General features: G+C 39.5%; 1 protein-coding gene across 3 annotated transcripts in view; it reads right to left on the bottom strand.

The window, feature by feature from the left end:
* Positions 1–16,131, bottom strand: part of KLKB1 (kallikrein B1) — a 43,631-nt gene extending 27,500 nt beyond the window's left edge. Inside the window, exons 1-4 of one of the 3 annotated variants that reach the window (XM_063604040.1) lie at positions 15,565–16,131; positions 15,192–15,462; positions 11,632–11,804; positions 3,519–3,577 (exon numbers count right to left, since the gene is read on the bottom strand). In XM_063604040.1, coding sequence (XP_063460110.1) covers positions 3,519–3,576 — 58 coding nt within the window. In that variant the 5' untranslated portion in view covers position 3,577; positions 11,632–11,804; positions 15,192–15,462; positions 15,565–16,131. Of the gene's footprint in view, positions 1–3,518; positions 3,578–4,182; positions 5,396–11,631; positions 11,805–15,191; positions 15,463–15,564 lie in introns of those variants that run through there. The other 2 variants (XM_055112090.2, XM_057302236.2) reach the window with 2 other exon arrangements.
* Between the last annotated feature and the right edge of the window lie 610 nt (positions 16,132–16,741).

Here is a 16,741-nt window from a genome sequence, read left to right as displayed (position 1 = left end):
TCAAAACACTTTTGTAACAAACATCTCCACCAACTTCTCACAGTTCTGTAAGGGAAGTTAGAGGCAGGCTTTGTTATCTGCATCTGGACTATGTTTTTTAAAAGAAAGTTAAATAACTGAGTCTCAGGGCACACAGACTTGCCCAAGGTCCACACAGTTAGTGAAAGTCCTGTGACGGTCACCCAGCCCTGACTCCCAATCCTGTGTCCTTTTCTAGCATGCAATGCTAAACATTGTTCCTCATCTCAGTATGACTGAAACAAACTGACAATATTTTTTACTCATTTTTAAGATAGTTTAAGCAAATGAATGTGTATGCTTAATTGAAAATAAATTTTGAACTATTTGCTGTTTGGAATTATTCCCAGCTCTAAAATATACTGCACCCCACGTATTATTAGAGAATTAGGTGTCTTTACTGGCTTTAATTTGTAAATTTGGATTTACCGGGAAAGACTGTCTTTGAAATCTGGTTAATAAGCTTTCCTGTTCAGGTAGCACATTCATTTCAGTCGTCAACTGACCATTAACCATGGCTATTCTGATGACAACCTGTCCATTCCCTGGGGCAGCAGTTACTCTTCAATTTAAATAATACCTATTTTTTATTGCCTTTGAGGGAATGGGCAGCTTAGACCACGTGCATTTTATTAAGCACTGGAGAGTGCCATCTTCTCTGCACTATCCTACCCCCTGGGGATTTGGCCCTGAGCCCCATTACGACCACCCAACCCAGCAAGACTGCCTCTCTCCCTCTCTGAGGTGTGGCCAAGATGACCACCTCTCAGGTAAGGTTTATATTTGGAAAGAGCACAGATCTCTTCAAGTGGAAGCTTTTGGGAATACAAGTGTATTGCCTAGATTTCATGTATGCACAAAACATGGAGGAGTTGGTTTAGTGACAATACTAGTTACAAAAAGGCCTATTTTTTTCAGACAGTTGGTGGTTTTGACTGACTCATAATTATCAAGCAGTCACTCCTCTTCCAGCGCCCAGTTCCCATGCAAGGATGCATACAATGGCAGGTCCTGGCCCAGAGCTTCTCATTCTGCAACTGAGCCTCTGTGAACTGCTATGTGACAGTCAGGGAAGGGAGTGACTAGAAAGACAACAATTTTGTTGCTGAATGGAAAGAAACTTCTAGTAGGTGTTCTTGCTTATCCTCATAAGTTGGTGATCATGATGATAATGATGACCATGACAATGATAGCTGTGTCTGTGCTGTATTTTGGAGCATATGTAAAGTACTATTATATAACTTATCTCATAATGATGGTGGCTTTCAAAGCTTTTACATGGGCCCCCATGTCCATGGACTTTGGGCAGATTATTCAGTCTTGTTTAACAATTCCATAAACAATAATGAGAAGAAAATACTCTAATTTTAAAGAATTAGATAACAAATATGAAAAGATAATTTACAAAAGAAATAGAAGTGATTAGTAAGTATATGAAAATGGGAAGAATCACAAATATAGGCAAGTTAAAACAACTAGAAGCCATTTTATCCATGAGATTAGCAAAAATGAAAAATTAAATAACCAGTATTTGTATACTGGTTTTGATTGCAAATGACAGAAAACCTAGTACAAAGTGGCTTGAAAACAAATGAAATCTATTGGTTCAGGAGCCAAAAAGCCCATGGTGAATCTGGCTTAAAAAGTAACTGCACATTGTGCTCAACTGATAGCATCAGTGGACAATGTGTCTCCTTCCACTTGCTCCAGTCTTGGTGTTACCATTACTCTCAAGCTCCACGTAGTAGCAAAATAGTACCAACAACTCAGGCCTGTGTATTGTCTTAAGTTTCAAGTCAAATTGGAAAAAAAAACATAAGAGTCTTATTTCTAGATGTCTAAACAAAAGCTTCGTTGCAAGACGTTGGCTCTGATTGGGTCACCACAGCCAGGAGGATGTGTGCACTTTCTGGTTCAGCAGAAGAATCAGGGCCACCAGAACCACATGGACCAAAACTGAGAGGCAGCAGCTCTGCAGAAATAAATTAGGACACTGTTTCCAGAAAGATAAATATGTCAGGATGCAAAGCAACAGAAGCCTGTTACAGTTGGCCTAAGTGGGGTAAGTGAGCACTCTTATTAGCTGGTAGAAAAAGTCAACTATGGAGTAACCTTTCTGAAACCTAATTTCATGATACCACACCACAAAACCTTCAAAAATATTCATACCTTTGAATCTAGTATTTTTATTTCAAAAAATGTATTCTACAGAAATAACTGAATAAGAGCATAAGAATGTGCACACAAAAATACCATAAAAAGAGAAGAATAGCAAGCTCCAAAATATATTACTTATTTGCACCAAAAGATAGCTATAAGTGGAAAATGCAAGTCAAAGAGTGTCCACAGTTAATAACTCTTTTTTGTGAAATGTGCAAATAGGTATATGTAGAAAAATATCTGAAAGACTAAATAAAAGATGTTTAACGACGACTGTTTCTGAATTTGGGGACTACATGCAATATGTAGTTTCTAAATTTTTGCTTACTTACATCCCTGATTTTCCTAGCCATAATCATGATTTATTTTGCCAAAAAACAAAACAAAACAAAAAAATGAAAAACCCCCTGTAGTTGGCTGTGGTTCCCAGTGTCTCTGGCTTATGCTCCTTCTCACCTTTCAGTGGGTTTGCACATGGGTTTGTAAATTACGGTTTAGAAGAGAAATCAGGGTTGAGGGACAGACACAGGGGAGTTGTGATTTAGGGGGAATAAAAGCCTTTTTTCCTGGAAAAAAAAGGTCTCTTTATGAATGTAAACCTTACCTATAGATGTTTATTGTAGCCATACATCTGAGGAAAGTTAAATACTCATTGTTGTGTGGCCCTCTTAAGTCACCATAGACCCAGAATCATGCCTTGTGGGGACACAGAGAAAACTCCCTCTGTAATGATTAATGAAATGTCCAGAATCATTTTTATTCTCCAAAAATTAATGAAATTAATAGAGAAATGAGATCGAAATCTGGTGTTGAAAGCTATTCACCTAAAACTATCCAAATGCATGGTTTGCTAAGTTAAATTTAAACCAGTTACTTTCATTTTTGAAATGGTTCCCTAGCGGTCCAGAGTAAAACTATGTATGGTGTTCCTAACAGATACTTGGATTGGACCCAGACACTATAAAATGCCTAGCACTCTTTTGAATTTTCAGAAAAAGTTTAATTTTTTACTGTTGATAATAAAAATAGAGGACTAATTTTTTTTTGTTTCAAGTTTTGCTTTGCAGAGTGTCATCTGCGAACAGAAGTTTTTGTTAACACAAGTCCCAAGACATTCCTACTTCTGAGCTCCTTCCTCTGGTCTGCAACATATGTCTACAGCAATATACCTGACAAGTGGTCCTTGTTGTGGAACATTAAATAGACACGTGTCCTGAATCATCAGGGACAATCTCCACCCCCGAAGCTGTATGTTCAATAGCTTTCTCCAGGGGTGGTGCCACTTGCTTGGCTAGTCCTGTCTTAGCCTGAATTCCATGTTTTATAGATAATTCACTTACCACAGGAAACTGTAGCAAACAAGGAAATGAAATAAGTTGCTTGCTTGAATAAAATCATTCTAAAAAAGAAAACAATACATAACTCTGCTGGTTTTAGACCACATTTAACATAAATCTTAATTTAAGGTGATTTAGATTTTCTTGTAAATGTCTGAATTGCAAGACAAAGCACACAATTACTGGTACAGAAAACAAGGGTTTTTTTTTTGTACATTTGTGTCTAGGGAGTTGGAAAATTTATAATGCTTCCCAAGATACAAATTGAGACCTCCAGACTACTGTTGTGTTTATTGTTCATTGGCCAACTCTGTGGCTAGTAATGTTGGAAAGGGAATTGGTAGAGAGAGAGTAAACAATTATGAAACCTCTTGATTTGGGCAAAAACAAAATTAATAAATAATGGCAATAATGTCAGTCCAAAAATCCCTAAGTAAAGAAAACCTCTGAAAATATTAAAGCCCATTTAAAAATTTTAAATCAATCAAATATTCTTTCTGATTTAAAATCATCTTACATTTAAATATTTCTACATAAAGGAACATTATCTATACTCTACATACTCAGGAAATTAGAATATAAATGACTAATTTTCTCATAAAGTAAAAAGTTATACTTAAAAATTATAGTTTATTTGGAAACAATCAGAATAATAAAAATTTGCTACCTGAAAACACAATTGCTTCTTGGAGGTGAGTCTCTTGTCACTTAAAAATGAACGGTCTTCAAGCTGTTCTAATGTGGCACTGCAGGCAATATTTTGCTTGGCTTCAATATTGACTTTGGGTTTCTGCCAACAGTTTCAACTTTTTGTCCTGTCAACATATTCCATGAACATCCTATCCGTGTTCAGCTGTTAAGTATATTAACTATTTCAGGGAGTGATGTCAGCAAGAATAGGAATAGGAGTTTGTCAGAACAGGAGTTTCTAGCTCTCATCCCTTGCAGAAACATCAATTTGGACAAGTATCCATGCACGAAAATAACTTCACTAGAGCTAAGGAATCAGGTGAGAGGTTATACCACCTGGTTGCAGCACAGAAATAAGAAAAGACACATAGAAGTGTATAGGAAGGACAATTTCACATTACCGGTGTCATCTCACCTTCAAGCCTGGGTAGCACAGTATGGAGAGAGATACCCTCTTGCATGGAGGAGGGACAGTTAAGATAGCACCTAACTTCACCACAGATCCCAAGCACCAAGCTCACTCCAGTAAACCCCAGCACCAGGATTCAGGCCTGCCACAGGCCAGACCAGCCTCTGTGGCCTCAGCCCCATGCTCACCCCAGACCAGGTCAGCCCCTGGGGCTTCAGGCTCCAAGATGGCCACAGAAGACCTAGACTTCAGGCCTGCTCCAGCTCTAGCCTGGCCCTCAAGACTCTAGCCTCCACGTTAGCCCCAGCAACCCAAGGCTCCAAGTTGGTACCCATGGGCCTAGAATCCAGGCCATCCTCTGCAGATCCAGCACCAGGTCAGCCTCCAGAGACCTTGGCTCCACGCTGGGCCATGTGGACCCAGATGCTAGGCTCACCCCAGTGGACCTTGTTCCCAGGACAGCTTGAATAAACTCAGGAACAGGCCTATCCCCATGAACTCAGGTGCCAGGTGATCCCCATGTTAGGCTGGCCCCTGCAGGCTCAGGCTTAAGGCTCATTTCAGTGCCAAGTCAGCCCCCAAGGATCCATGCTTCAAGCCAGTCCTTGTGCACAGAATACAGACAACCACAGTGAATGAACCCAGAATCCAGCCCTGCCCACCTTAGAACTCCAGCAGAAATACTGTGCATAGACCCCAACAGACAGCCCACCCACAATCTCTGGTCAATCTGACTAGTGAATGGCTTTCTCTGCTGAAGCTAGTATGTAAAGACTGAAATAGGTGCCTACTTCAGTGCAAGGCCACACTGATCACAAATAATCAGGGAAACAAGAAACCACCAAAGGAAGGAAATAAAGCAGCACGAGGTGACCCTAAAGAAATGGAGATCTATACTGCATGACAAAGAGCTAAAAATAATTGCCTTAAGAAAGCTCAATAAGATACAAAACAATATAGATAGACAGTAAACAAAATCAGGAAAACAATACATAAGCAAAATTAGAAGTTCAACAAAAAGATAGATAGGAACCATAAAAAAGAACCAAACAGAAATTCTGGAGCTGAAGAACAAAATGACTGAATTGAAAAAATTCACAAACAGCTTCAGCAGCAGACTAGATCAAGTAGGAGAAAGAATCAGCATGCTCAGATACAGGTCATTTGAAATTACCTAGTCAGAGTAATAAAAGGAATGATAAAAATTGCAGAAAGCTGACAAGACTTACAGGACACTGTTAAGAAAACTAATATGCATTAGAAGAGTTCCAGAAGAAGTAGAGAAAGAGAAAGTTGCAGAAACTTATTTTAAAAAATAAGAATAGAAAACTCTCAAAATTTGGAGACATAAATGAAATAAACATCCAGATTTATGAAGCCCAAAATAACTCCAAATAGATTAAATATAAAGAGATCCTCGGCCGGGCACGGTGGCTCACACCTGTAATCCCAGCACTTTGGGAGGCCGAGATGGGTGGATCATGAGGTCAGGAGATCGAGACCATCCTGGCTAACACAGTGAAACCCCGTCTCTACTAAAAATACAAAAAAAAATTAGCCAGGCATAGTGGTGGGCACCTGTAGTCTCAGCTACTCCAGAGGCTGAGACAGGAAAATGGCATGAACCCAGGAGGCGGAGCTTGCAGTGAGCCAAGATCGCGCCACTGCACTCCAGCCTGGATGACAGAGCTAGACTCCAACTAAAAAAAAAAAAAAAAAAAGAGACCCTCACCATGACAAAGAGAGAATTTTCAAAGAAGCAAGAGAAAAGCAATTCTTCACATAAAGGGAAGCTTCATAAGATTATTGGTGGATTTCTCAGCAGAAATCATGTAGGCCAAGAGAGAGTGGGATGATATATTCAAAATATTGAAAGTACAAAACCTGGCAACCAAGAATATAATATCAGGCAAAGCTGTCCTTCAGAAAGGAAGGAGAGAAAAAGAATTTCCCAGATGTATTAGTCCAGTTTCACACTGCTGTAAAGATACTACCTGACACTGGGTAACTTATAAACAAAAGAAGTTTAACTGACTCACGGTTACCCATGGCTGGGGAGGCCTCAGGAAACTTATAATCATGATGGAAGGCAGAGGGGAAGCAGACACCTTCTTCACAAGGTGATAGGAGAGAGAGAGTGTGTATGTGGGGGGGAAACTGTCACTTTTAAATCCCACGCTATCATGAGATCACAGCACAGGGGAAACCACCTCCATGATCCAATCACCTCTCACCAGGCCCCTCCCACGTAATCCCATGTGGGGATTACAATTCAAGACGAGATTTGGGTAGGGACACAGAGCCAAACCATATCTTTCTTCCCTGGTCTTTCCCAAATCTCATGTCCTTTTCAGATTTCAAAACCAATGATGTCTTTCCAACAGTCCCCCAAAGTCTTAACTCATTCCACAGTAACCCAAAAGTCCAAGTCCAAAGTCTCATTTGAGACAAGGCAAGTCCCTTCCCTCAATGAGCCTTTAAAATAAAAAACAAGTTAGTTACTTCCAAAATACAATGGGGGTATAGGAATTGGGTAAATGTTCCCATTCCAAATGGGAGAAATTGGCGAAAATAGAGGGGCTACAGGTCCCAAGCACATGCAAAACCTAGCAGGGAAGTCATTAAATTTTAAAGCTCCAAAATAATCTCCTTTGAGCCCCTGTCTCACATCCAGGGCATGCTGATGCAAGGGGTGGGCTGTTAAGGCCTTGGGCAGCTCTGTCCCTGTGGCTTTGCAGGGCACAGCCCCTACGGCTGCCTTCATGGGCCGGCACTGAGTGCCTGCAACTTTCCAGTCAGTGGATCTACCATTCTGGGGTCTGGAAGATGGGGGAACTCTTTTCACAGCTCCACTGGGCAGTGCTCCAGTGGGGACTCTGTGTGTGGGCTCCAACCCCACATTTCACCTCTGCATTGCCCTAATAGAGGTTCTCCATGAGGTCTGTGTCCCTGCAGCAGGCTTCTGCCTGGACAGCCAGGTGTTTCCACACATCCTGTGAAATCTAGGCAGAGGCTCCCAAAGCTCAGCTCTTGTTTTCTGTGCACCTGCAGACCCAAGAGCACGTGGAAGCCACCAAGGCTTGGGCCTTGCACCCTTGAAGTGACAGCCTGAGCTATGGACCCTTTTAGTCACAGCTGGAGCTGGAGTGGCTGGGGCACAGGGCACCAAGTCCCAAGGCTGCACAGAGCAGCAGGGCCCATGAAACCATTTTTCCCTCCTAGGCCTCTGGGCTTGTAATGGGAGGGGCTGCCTTGAAGACCTCTGAAATGCCCTGGAGACATTTCCCCATTGTTTGGCAATTAACATTCAGCTCCTGATTACTTACGTAAATTTCTGCAGCCGGCTTCAATTTCTCCTCGGAAAATTGGTTTTTCTTTTCTACCACATGGTCAGGCTGCAAAATTTCCAAACTTTTATGCTTTGCTTCCCTTTTAAACATAAGTTCCAATTTCATACCATCTCTTTGTGAATGCATATGACTTGACTGTATGCTTTCAGAAAAAGCCAGGTTATATTTGAATGCTTTTCTGCTTAGAAATTTATTCTGACAGATACCCTAAATCATCTCTCCCAAGTTCAAAGCTCCACAGATCTCTAGGGCAGGGGCAAAATGCTGCCAGTCTCTGCTAAAGCATAGCAAGAATGGCCTTTGCTCCAGTTCCCAATAGTTCCTCATCTCCATCTGAGACCATCTCAGCCTGGATTTCATTGTCAATATGACTATCAGTATTTTGGTCAAAACCATTCAACAAGTCTCTAGGAAGTTTCAAACTTTCCCACATCTTCCTATCTTCTAAGCCCTCCAAACTGTTCCAACCTCTGCCTGTTACCCAGTTTCAAAGTTGCCTTCACATTTTCAGGTTGTCTTTATAGCAGTACCTCACTCTGCCAGTACCAATTCTCTGTATTGTTTATTTTCACACTGCTAAAAGATATCACCTGAGACTGGGTAATTTATAAACAAAAGAGGTCCAAATGACTCACAGTTCCTCATGGCTGGGGAGGCCTCAGGAAACTTACAATTATGGCGGAAGGTGAAGGGGAAGCAGGTACCTTCTTCACAAGGCAGCAGGAGAGAGAGAGAGCATGTGCACAGGTTTAACCACCACTTTTAAACCATCAGATCTCATGAGAACACCCTCACTATCATGAGAACATAATGGGGGAAAACACCTCATGATCCAATCATCTCCCAACAGGTCCCTCCTTTGACACCTGGGAATTGCAATTCGACATGAGATTTGGGTGGAAGTTCAGGAACAAATCATATCACCAGGCAAATAAAAGCTGTGGGATTTCAACACCATTAAACCTGCCTTACAAAAAATGCTAAAGGGAATTCTCAAGTTTAAACAAAAGGACACTAACTAACATGAAAACATGTGAAAGAATAAAAATCTATTAAAGGTATTCTTATACAGTCAAATACAGAATACTCCAATACTGTTATTGTGCAACAGTCACTTTTAACTCTAGTATAAAAGTTAAAAAACAAAAGTATTAACAAATAACTATAACTACAACAATTTGCTAATCAATACACAATATACAAAAGATATAAACTATGGCATGAATAATAAAATGTGGGAGGAGGAGAAGTTAAAATACAGTATTTTTAAATGCAGTCAAAGTTGTTACCAGATTAAAATGGATGGTTATAACTATGAAATATTTTATGTAAACCTCATGATGACCACAAAGAAAAAGTCTGTAGTAGATATACAAAACATAAAGAGAAAGGAACCAAAGCAAATTGCTCCAAAAAAGTTATTAAGTCACAAAGCAAGACAGTGAGACAAAAAGAAGCAACAAAGGAACTACAAAACAATCAGAAAACAATTAACAACATGATAGTAGCAAGCCTTTACCTACCAATAATTACTTTAGATGTAAATGTATTAAATTATCCAATCAAAAGACAGAGTGGATGAGTGAATAAAAAACAACTGTATGCTGCCTGTAAGAGACTAACTTTAGCTTTAAGGACAGACATAAGCTGGAAGTGAAGGGATGAAAAAGAGATTGCATTCACATGATAACCAAACGAAAGCAGAGGTGGCTATCCTTATAACAGATGAGATAGAGTTTAAGTCAAATACTGTCACAAGAGACAGAGAAGGTCATTCTACAATGGTAAAAGGGTGAATTCATTAAGAGGATATAACAATTGTAAATACATATGTACCCAAAATCAGTGCATCTAAATCTATAAAGCAAATATTAACATAACTAAAGGAGAAATAAATAGCAACATGCTTTCAACAATGAATAGATCACCTAGACAGAAAATCAACAAGGAAACTGTGGATTTCAAAATGCTATAAACCAATAGACCTAACGGACAAGTGCAGAACATTCCTTGAAAAGCAGCAGAATGCACGTTCTTTTTAAGTGCACACAGAACATTCTCCAGGATAGGTTATATGTTAGGCCATGGAAAACATCTTAACAAATTCAAGGATTGAAATCATATCAAGTATCTTTTCCAACCATAATGGCATAAAAGTAGAATTCAGTAACAGAAGGAAAAATGGAAAATTCACAAATACATGAAAATTAACATACTCCTGAACAATCAATGAGTCAAAGAAGAAATCAAAAGGAAAATCAAAAAATGTCCTGAGGAAAATGAAAAGAGAAACAAAATTTGTGGCATTGAAAATTTATGGGATGCAGCAAAAGCAGTTCTAAGAAGGAAGTTTATAGCGATAAATACCTACCTTAAGAAAATGGAAAGATCTGAAATATCCTAACTTTACACCTGAAGCAATAAGAAAGTAAAAAAAGACTAAGCCCAAAGACAGAGGAAGAAAGAAAATAATAAAGATCAGAGCAGAGATAAATGAAATAGAGACTAGAAAAACAACAGAAAAGGTCAATGACACTGTTGTTTTTAAAAAGATAAATCAAGAAATCTTTAGCCTAATTAGGAGAAAAAGAAAGAAAACAAATAAAATTATAAATGAAGGAGGAAACATTACAATGGATACCACAGAAATACAGAAAATCATGAGACTACTATGAAAAACAGTACATCAACTAATTAAATAACCTAGAAGAAATAGATAAATTCCTAGGAACATACAACCTACCAAGACTGAATCAGGAAGAAATAGAAAATCTGAACATACCAATAATGAGTAAGGAGATTGAATCAGAAATAAAAACTCTCACCTAAGAAAAGCTCAGCACCTGATGTCTTCACTGGTGAAGTCTATAAACATTTAAAGAATTAACACCGATCCTTCTCAAACTCTTTCAAATAATTGAAAAGGAGGAAACACTTCCAATCTCATTTAATGAGGCCAGCATTAATTTGATAGCAGAGCCAAACAAGGACATCACAAGAAAATAAAATTAAAATTATAGATCAATATTCCTGATGAACATAGATCCAAAAATCCTGAAGAAAATATTAGCCAGACTAAATTCAACAACACATTAAAAGGATCATGATCAACTGAGCCTGGGATGCAAGGATGGTTCAACATATGCAACTCAATAAATGCTATATACCACATTCACAAAATGAAGGATAAAAATCATATGATCATCTGAAGAGAGGCACTTACAACTACATGCAGAATCTAAAAAAGTCAAAGTCATGCTAACAGAGAGTAGAACGGTGGTAGCCAGAGTATGGGGAGTGCTGGCTATGGGGTGGTTTTGGTCAAAGCATCCAAAGTTTCAATTATGCAGTGTGAATAAGTTGGAGGATGTAATGTACAACATTGTTTCCCATCATCCTGAAGCAGCTGTATTGATAGAACGGTGGAATGGCCTTTTGAAGTCACAATTACAATGCCAAGTAGGGGACAATACTTTGCAGGGCTGGGGCAAAATTCTCCAGAAGGCTATGTATGCTCTGAATCAACATCCAATATATGGCACCGTTTCTCCCATAGCCAGGATTCACAGGTCTAGGAATCAAGGGGCAGAAGTGGAAGTGGCACCACTCACCATCACCCCTAGCTATCCACTAGCAAAATTTTTGCTTCCTGTTCCCAAGACATTACCTTCTGCTTGCTTAGTTGTGTTAGTTTCAGAGGGAAAAATGCTGCCAACAGAAGACACAACAAGGATTCCATTAAACTGGAAGTTAAGATTGCCACCTGGACACTTTGAGATCCTTTTACCTCTAAGTCAACAGGCTCAGAAGGGAGTTGCAGTGTTGGCTGTGGTGATTGACCTGGAATATCAAGATGAAGTTAGTCTATTACTCCACAGTGGAGGTAAGGAAGAGTATGCAAGGAATACAGGAGATCCCTTCAGGCAACTCTTAGTATTACCATGCCCTGTGATTAAGGTCAATGGGAAACTACAACAGCCCAATCCAGGCAGTGCTACATAAGGCCCAAACCCCTTAGGAATGAATGTTTGGGTCACTCCACCAGGTAAAAAACCACAACCTGCTGAGATGCTTGCTGAAGGCAAAAGGAATACAGAATGGGTAGTAGAAGAAGGTAGTCATCAATACCAGCTATGCCCACGTGACCAGCTGCAGAAATGAGGACTGTAATTGTCATATTTCCTCCTTATTTTGTTAGGAACATGTTTGTGTATGTAGACACTTGTACTAAGAAAATATCTTCATTTTATTTCCTTTCTTTTTCCTTTATCATGTGACATAAGATTTATTTACTTCAAATCAGCATTTAAATGTTGTCAACTTTATGTAATAGCATTTGGGTTGGGGATTGGTACATTTCTGGTTGTACGAAGGATAGCTGTATTATGTATTACCTAACATAATTATGACCTTATTATTATCTTTATTTGAAGATTATATATGATTTCAGGAGATGCGTATGGGTTCAAGTAGACAAGCGGTGGACTTGTGATGGTTAATATTGAGTGTCGGCTTGACTGGATTGAAGGATGCAAAGTATTGTTCCTGGATGTGTCTGTGAGGGTGTTGCCAAAGGAGATTAACATTTGAGTCAGTTGACTGGGAGAGGCAGACCCACCCTCAATCTGGGTGGGCACCATCTAATCAGCTGCCAGCTGGGCTAGGATAAAAGCAGGCAGAGGAACGTGGAAGGACTAGACTGGCTAAGTCTTCTGGCCCTCATCTTTCTCCTGTGCTGGATGTTTCCTGCCCTTGAACATTGCACTCCAAGTTCTTCAGCTTTTGGACTCTTGGAGTTACACCAGTGGTTTGCCAGGGGCTCTTGGACCTTTGACCACAGACTGAAGGCTGCACTGTTGACTTTCTTGCTTTTGAGGTTTTGGGACTTGGACTGGCTTCCTTGCTCCTCAACCTGCAGGCAGACTATTGTGGGACTTCACCTTGTGATCGTGTGAGTCAATACTCTTTAATAAACTCCCCTTTATATGTACATCTATCCTATTAGTTCTGTCCTTCTAGAGAACCCTGACTACTGCAAACATGGTGACTATAGTTCATAATACTGTATCGTATACATGAACTTCACTAGAGAATAGATCTGATGGGTTCTCAGCACACACACATGCACACACACACAAATGATAACTATGTAAAGTAATGGACATGTTAATTAGCTTGACTATGGTAATCATTTCACAATGTACATGTATATCAAAACACTATCTTGTACACAGTAGATACATATAATTTTTATTTGTAAATGATACATCAAAAAAGGTAGAAAAATGCTGCACTCAAAAGGACCCTAATTTCATTTTAGGGTCACACAGCTTATGCACAGGTTTCCATTTTAAAAAATGCTTATAACATTCCCAGTTATTTAGTGGCATGTAGTTGAAACCTCATCTAACTGAACTTTTTTTTATTAGAGTTGCTTGCAGGCACAGTGAATAATGGGATGGGTATGGATACCTCCTCCTAGAGGGATATTTTAGCAAATGATATCTATGCCTTCCTACACCCTACCAAAGAATCATATAACACTGAAATCTTAGATTTGGAAGGGACTGGCTTGATGTTTAGGTCCTATTCCCACCCAATTCAGGAAATGCAATATATCAGGCTTGACAAACCACAGTTCACAGACCACATTTGGCTTTGCACCTGTTTTTGTAAATAAAGTTTTACTGAAACACAGCCATGGCCATTCATTCACTTGCTGCCTATGCCTGCTTTCACCTTACAATGGCAGAGTTAAGAAGTTGCTACAGAGGCAGCATGGCCTCAAAAGCCAAGAAGATTTACTATCTGACTCTACAGATAAGGTTGGCTGACACCTACTGGATAACACTTCTGACATAGACTTTAGACTTTCCTGTCAAAATACTTCGACTGAGGAGAAACTGGTTTCCTAAGCAGCCTGCTCCAACTCAGGAGCTCTATTTTTATTTTATTTTATTTCAGAGCTCAGGGAGCTCTATTTTAATTTTATTTTTAAGAAAAGAAAAAAACTTCCTGTATACTGAAATACACCTCCTTGCAAACTTCTATCCTTCAGCCCTAGATTTACGTACTAGACCCACACAAAACAATTGATTCTCCTTTTTCTGCTTTTAAAATATTTAAAGACCACAATGACCTGCCCACTAAATCTCCTTTGTTTTCTATTCTTTGAAATTACAGTATATCATCTTGATTAGTACATTAGAGTTTTTGGAGTCGATTCTTACATAAATATTTTATGTATATTACTGGAATGCAGAACTATATTTATTAGAAATGTAGGATAATGTTGCCAATAAAATATTTTCTGGCGAGAATGAAGTAGCATATTTTAAATATGCATGTTGTGCTGTCTTTTAGGATATCAAGTGGTGCAGCAGTAGTCAACAAACCTCTCCACTTTGTGCAGTAGAAAAGAGTTTATATTTTAAATTTCATCAGCTACCAGGCTCAGCAGAAAACAACAACAACAACAACAACAACACAACTGGGACAAAAGCACCCTGCCTTCAAATCACAGCAGAAACCCTCAGGGTTTGTTTTTCTAAAAGGTGAGATTACCGACTTTTAACCTATTTAAATATGCTTCTATGTTTAGTTTAGAGTTTTCTTACAGTGAAACATGTTACATTCTAGTAGCACAATAAAACTTAAAAAACCTCTGTAGATTCAGGTGACCCAAATCAGAACTAAATTGAAAAGAGGCGTGGTAAGTAGAATTCTAAAACATTCTCCCAAATCTCCCACTCAAATCCTGGGGACAGTGAATAAAACGAGATATCACATCTGCCCATGATTATGTTACATGAGAAAAGCAATTCTGCAGATGGGGTTAAGATTACTAAACACTTGGCTTTGTGCCAATCAAAATGGAGTCAATCAGAGTGGGCCGAATCTTATCACATGAGCCCATTAAAAGCAGAGTTTTCCTCTGCGGTCAGCATAAGGAGATGTCAGAGAGATTCAGAGCGTTAAGAGGGATTGACAGCAGGGAACTGCTCCAGCGCTGGCTTTGAGATGGGTCACGGGGAAGGACCTGAGAGTCATCTCTGGACAAGAGCCAAAAAGAACATGGGGATTTCACCCCTACCATCCCAAAGCACTGAATATTCCAACAAACTGCACGTGCTTGAAAGAGGATTTTTCTCCAGAACCTCCCCTTAGCCACGTGCCAGGATGGAGCCCTCTCCACCTCCCCTTGTCCCACATCCCCACGTGACTCACTTCAATCAGACCACTGCTCAAACATCATCTCCTCAGGATACCATCCTCCAGCAAGCATCTCATCTGAAAAGGCACCTTCCATCTCTTCCACCTCCTGTCTCTTCACCATTCTTTGTCTTTCTGCGTAACGCTTCTCACTCCCTGCCATTCTGTTACCTCCTTGTCCATTTCTCTGTTGTTTTTCAGATGCCCACTGTCTGTTAACACCTTGCTCGTAGGATTGGGGCTTGCTTGCTGTCTTTCCCCAGCTCCCTCAATAGAACTTGGCAGACTTTTATGAATGAAAGAGTAAAACGATAAATAAATAAGCACATGAATAAGGAATGAAATATCTTTTAAAAACAAGAGATTGAGAACAGGAAGGTTACTTTACCCACAGTTGTGGACCATCTCATTCTCACATCAAAGTCACAATCACACATGTAAGCTATTGCCTGCCAGTCTTAGATGACACTGAAAATGATTGTTGGATGAATTCTGATTGGTCCTTGTTCTGCTGAATGCCCTTTGCTGGGAGCAAATGTCGTCTTGAGGTTCCGTCCAATTGCATCATATGAGACACTGCAGTCCTTGCCTTTCCAGAACAGCATTGCTTTTGGTAATAATAAACCAACACTGGCTACAACATCAAGCATTATTGATGGGAGTCAAAATTAAGTCATAGACAGCTGAAAAGACTGAAGCAGAATCCCACTCCTAGGAAGATGTGGCAATATGAAAAAATTAGTTGTGCCTGAGTGATTTAAATGTCTTAATTTAGCCTGGGAAACATGGCCAAACCCCAACTGTACAAGAAAAATTACAAAAATTAGCCAGGTACGGTGGCATGCACCTGTAGTCCTAGCTACTCAGCAGACTGAGGTGGGAGGATCCCTTGAGCACAGTAGGTGAAGGTTGCAGTGAGCCACGATTGCGCCACTGCACTCCGGCCTAGGTGACCCTGTCTCAAAAAATAGATAGATAGATAGATAAATAAATAAATAATGTCTTAATTTACTGTATTTCCATAAGCATAAAACTTAAAACTTGGGCTTGACTTGCGCAAGCAAGGAGGCAAAGCCTAGAGGTAGAATATAGAAAAAAAAAAAAGGAAAGAAAGCAAGCAAGGAGAGAGAGAGAGAAAGCAAGAGAGAAAGCAAGGAAAGAAAGAAGAAAGAAAGCAAGGAAAGAAGGAAGGAAGGAAGGAAAGAAAGAAGGAAAGAAAGAGAAAGAAAAAAAGAGAAAGAAAGGCTACTCTCCTTCCCAGGAGTGCCCAATAGACACTCCTGTGCCTACACATTTTTTTTTTTTTTTTTACTATTCAGCTAAAACATGTATTTTAAAACTATATATGGAATCTGAAAGTAAACTGAAAACATTTTTAAAATAAGACAGTCATGTCTAAATATTGTGATAATTTTTCTTCCCGATAAGATCTATAATGTCTGTATTACCCTTACTGAAGGAACAAAGTTATCCCAACATTTTTATATAGGAATCTGAGTTTCATTTAAGTACAGCCGTTATTTCTGTGAAACATAAATTGAGTAGTATCAGGAAAGGCAGAGATC

Source organism: Pan paniscus, chromosome 3 (assembly GCF_029289425.2).
Source record: "Pan paniscus chromosome 3, NHGRI_mPanPan1-v2.0_pri, whole genome shotgun sequence".
Lineage (NCBI taxonomy): Eukaryota > Metazoa > Chordata > Mammalia > Primates > Hominidae > Pan > Pan paniscus.
Note: the sequence above shows the minus strand (reverse complement) of the source record. Positions and strands in the feature narration are given on the sequence as shown.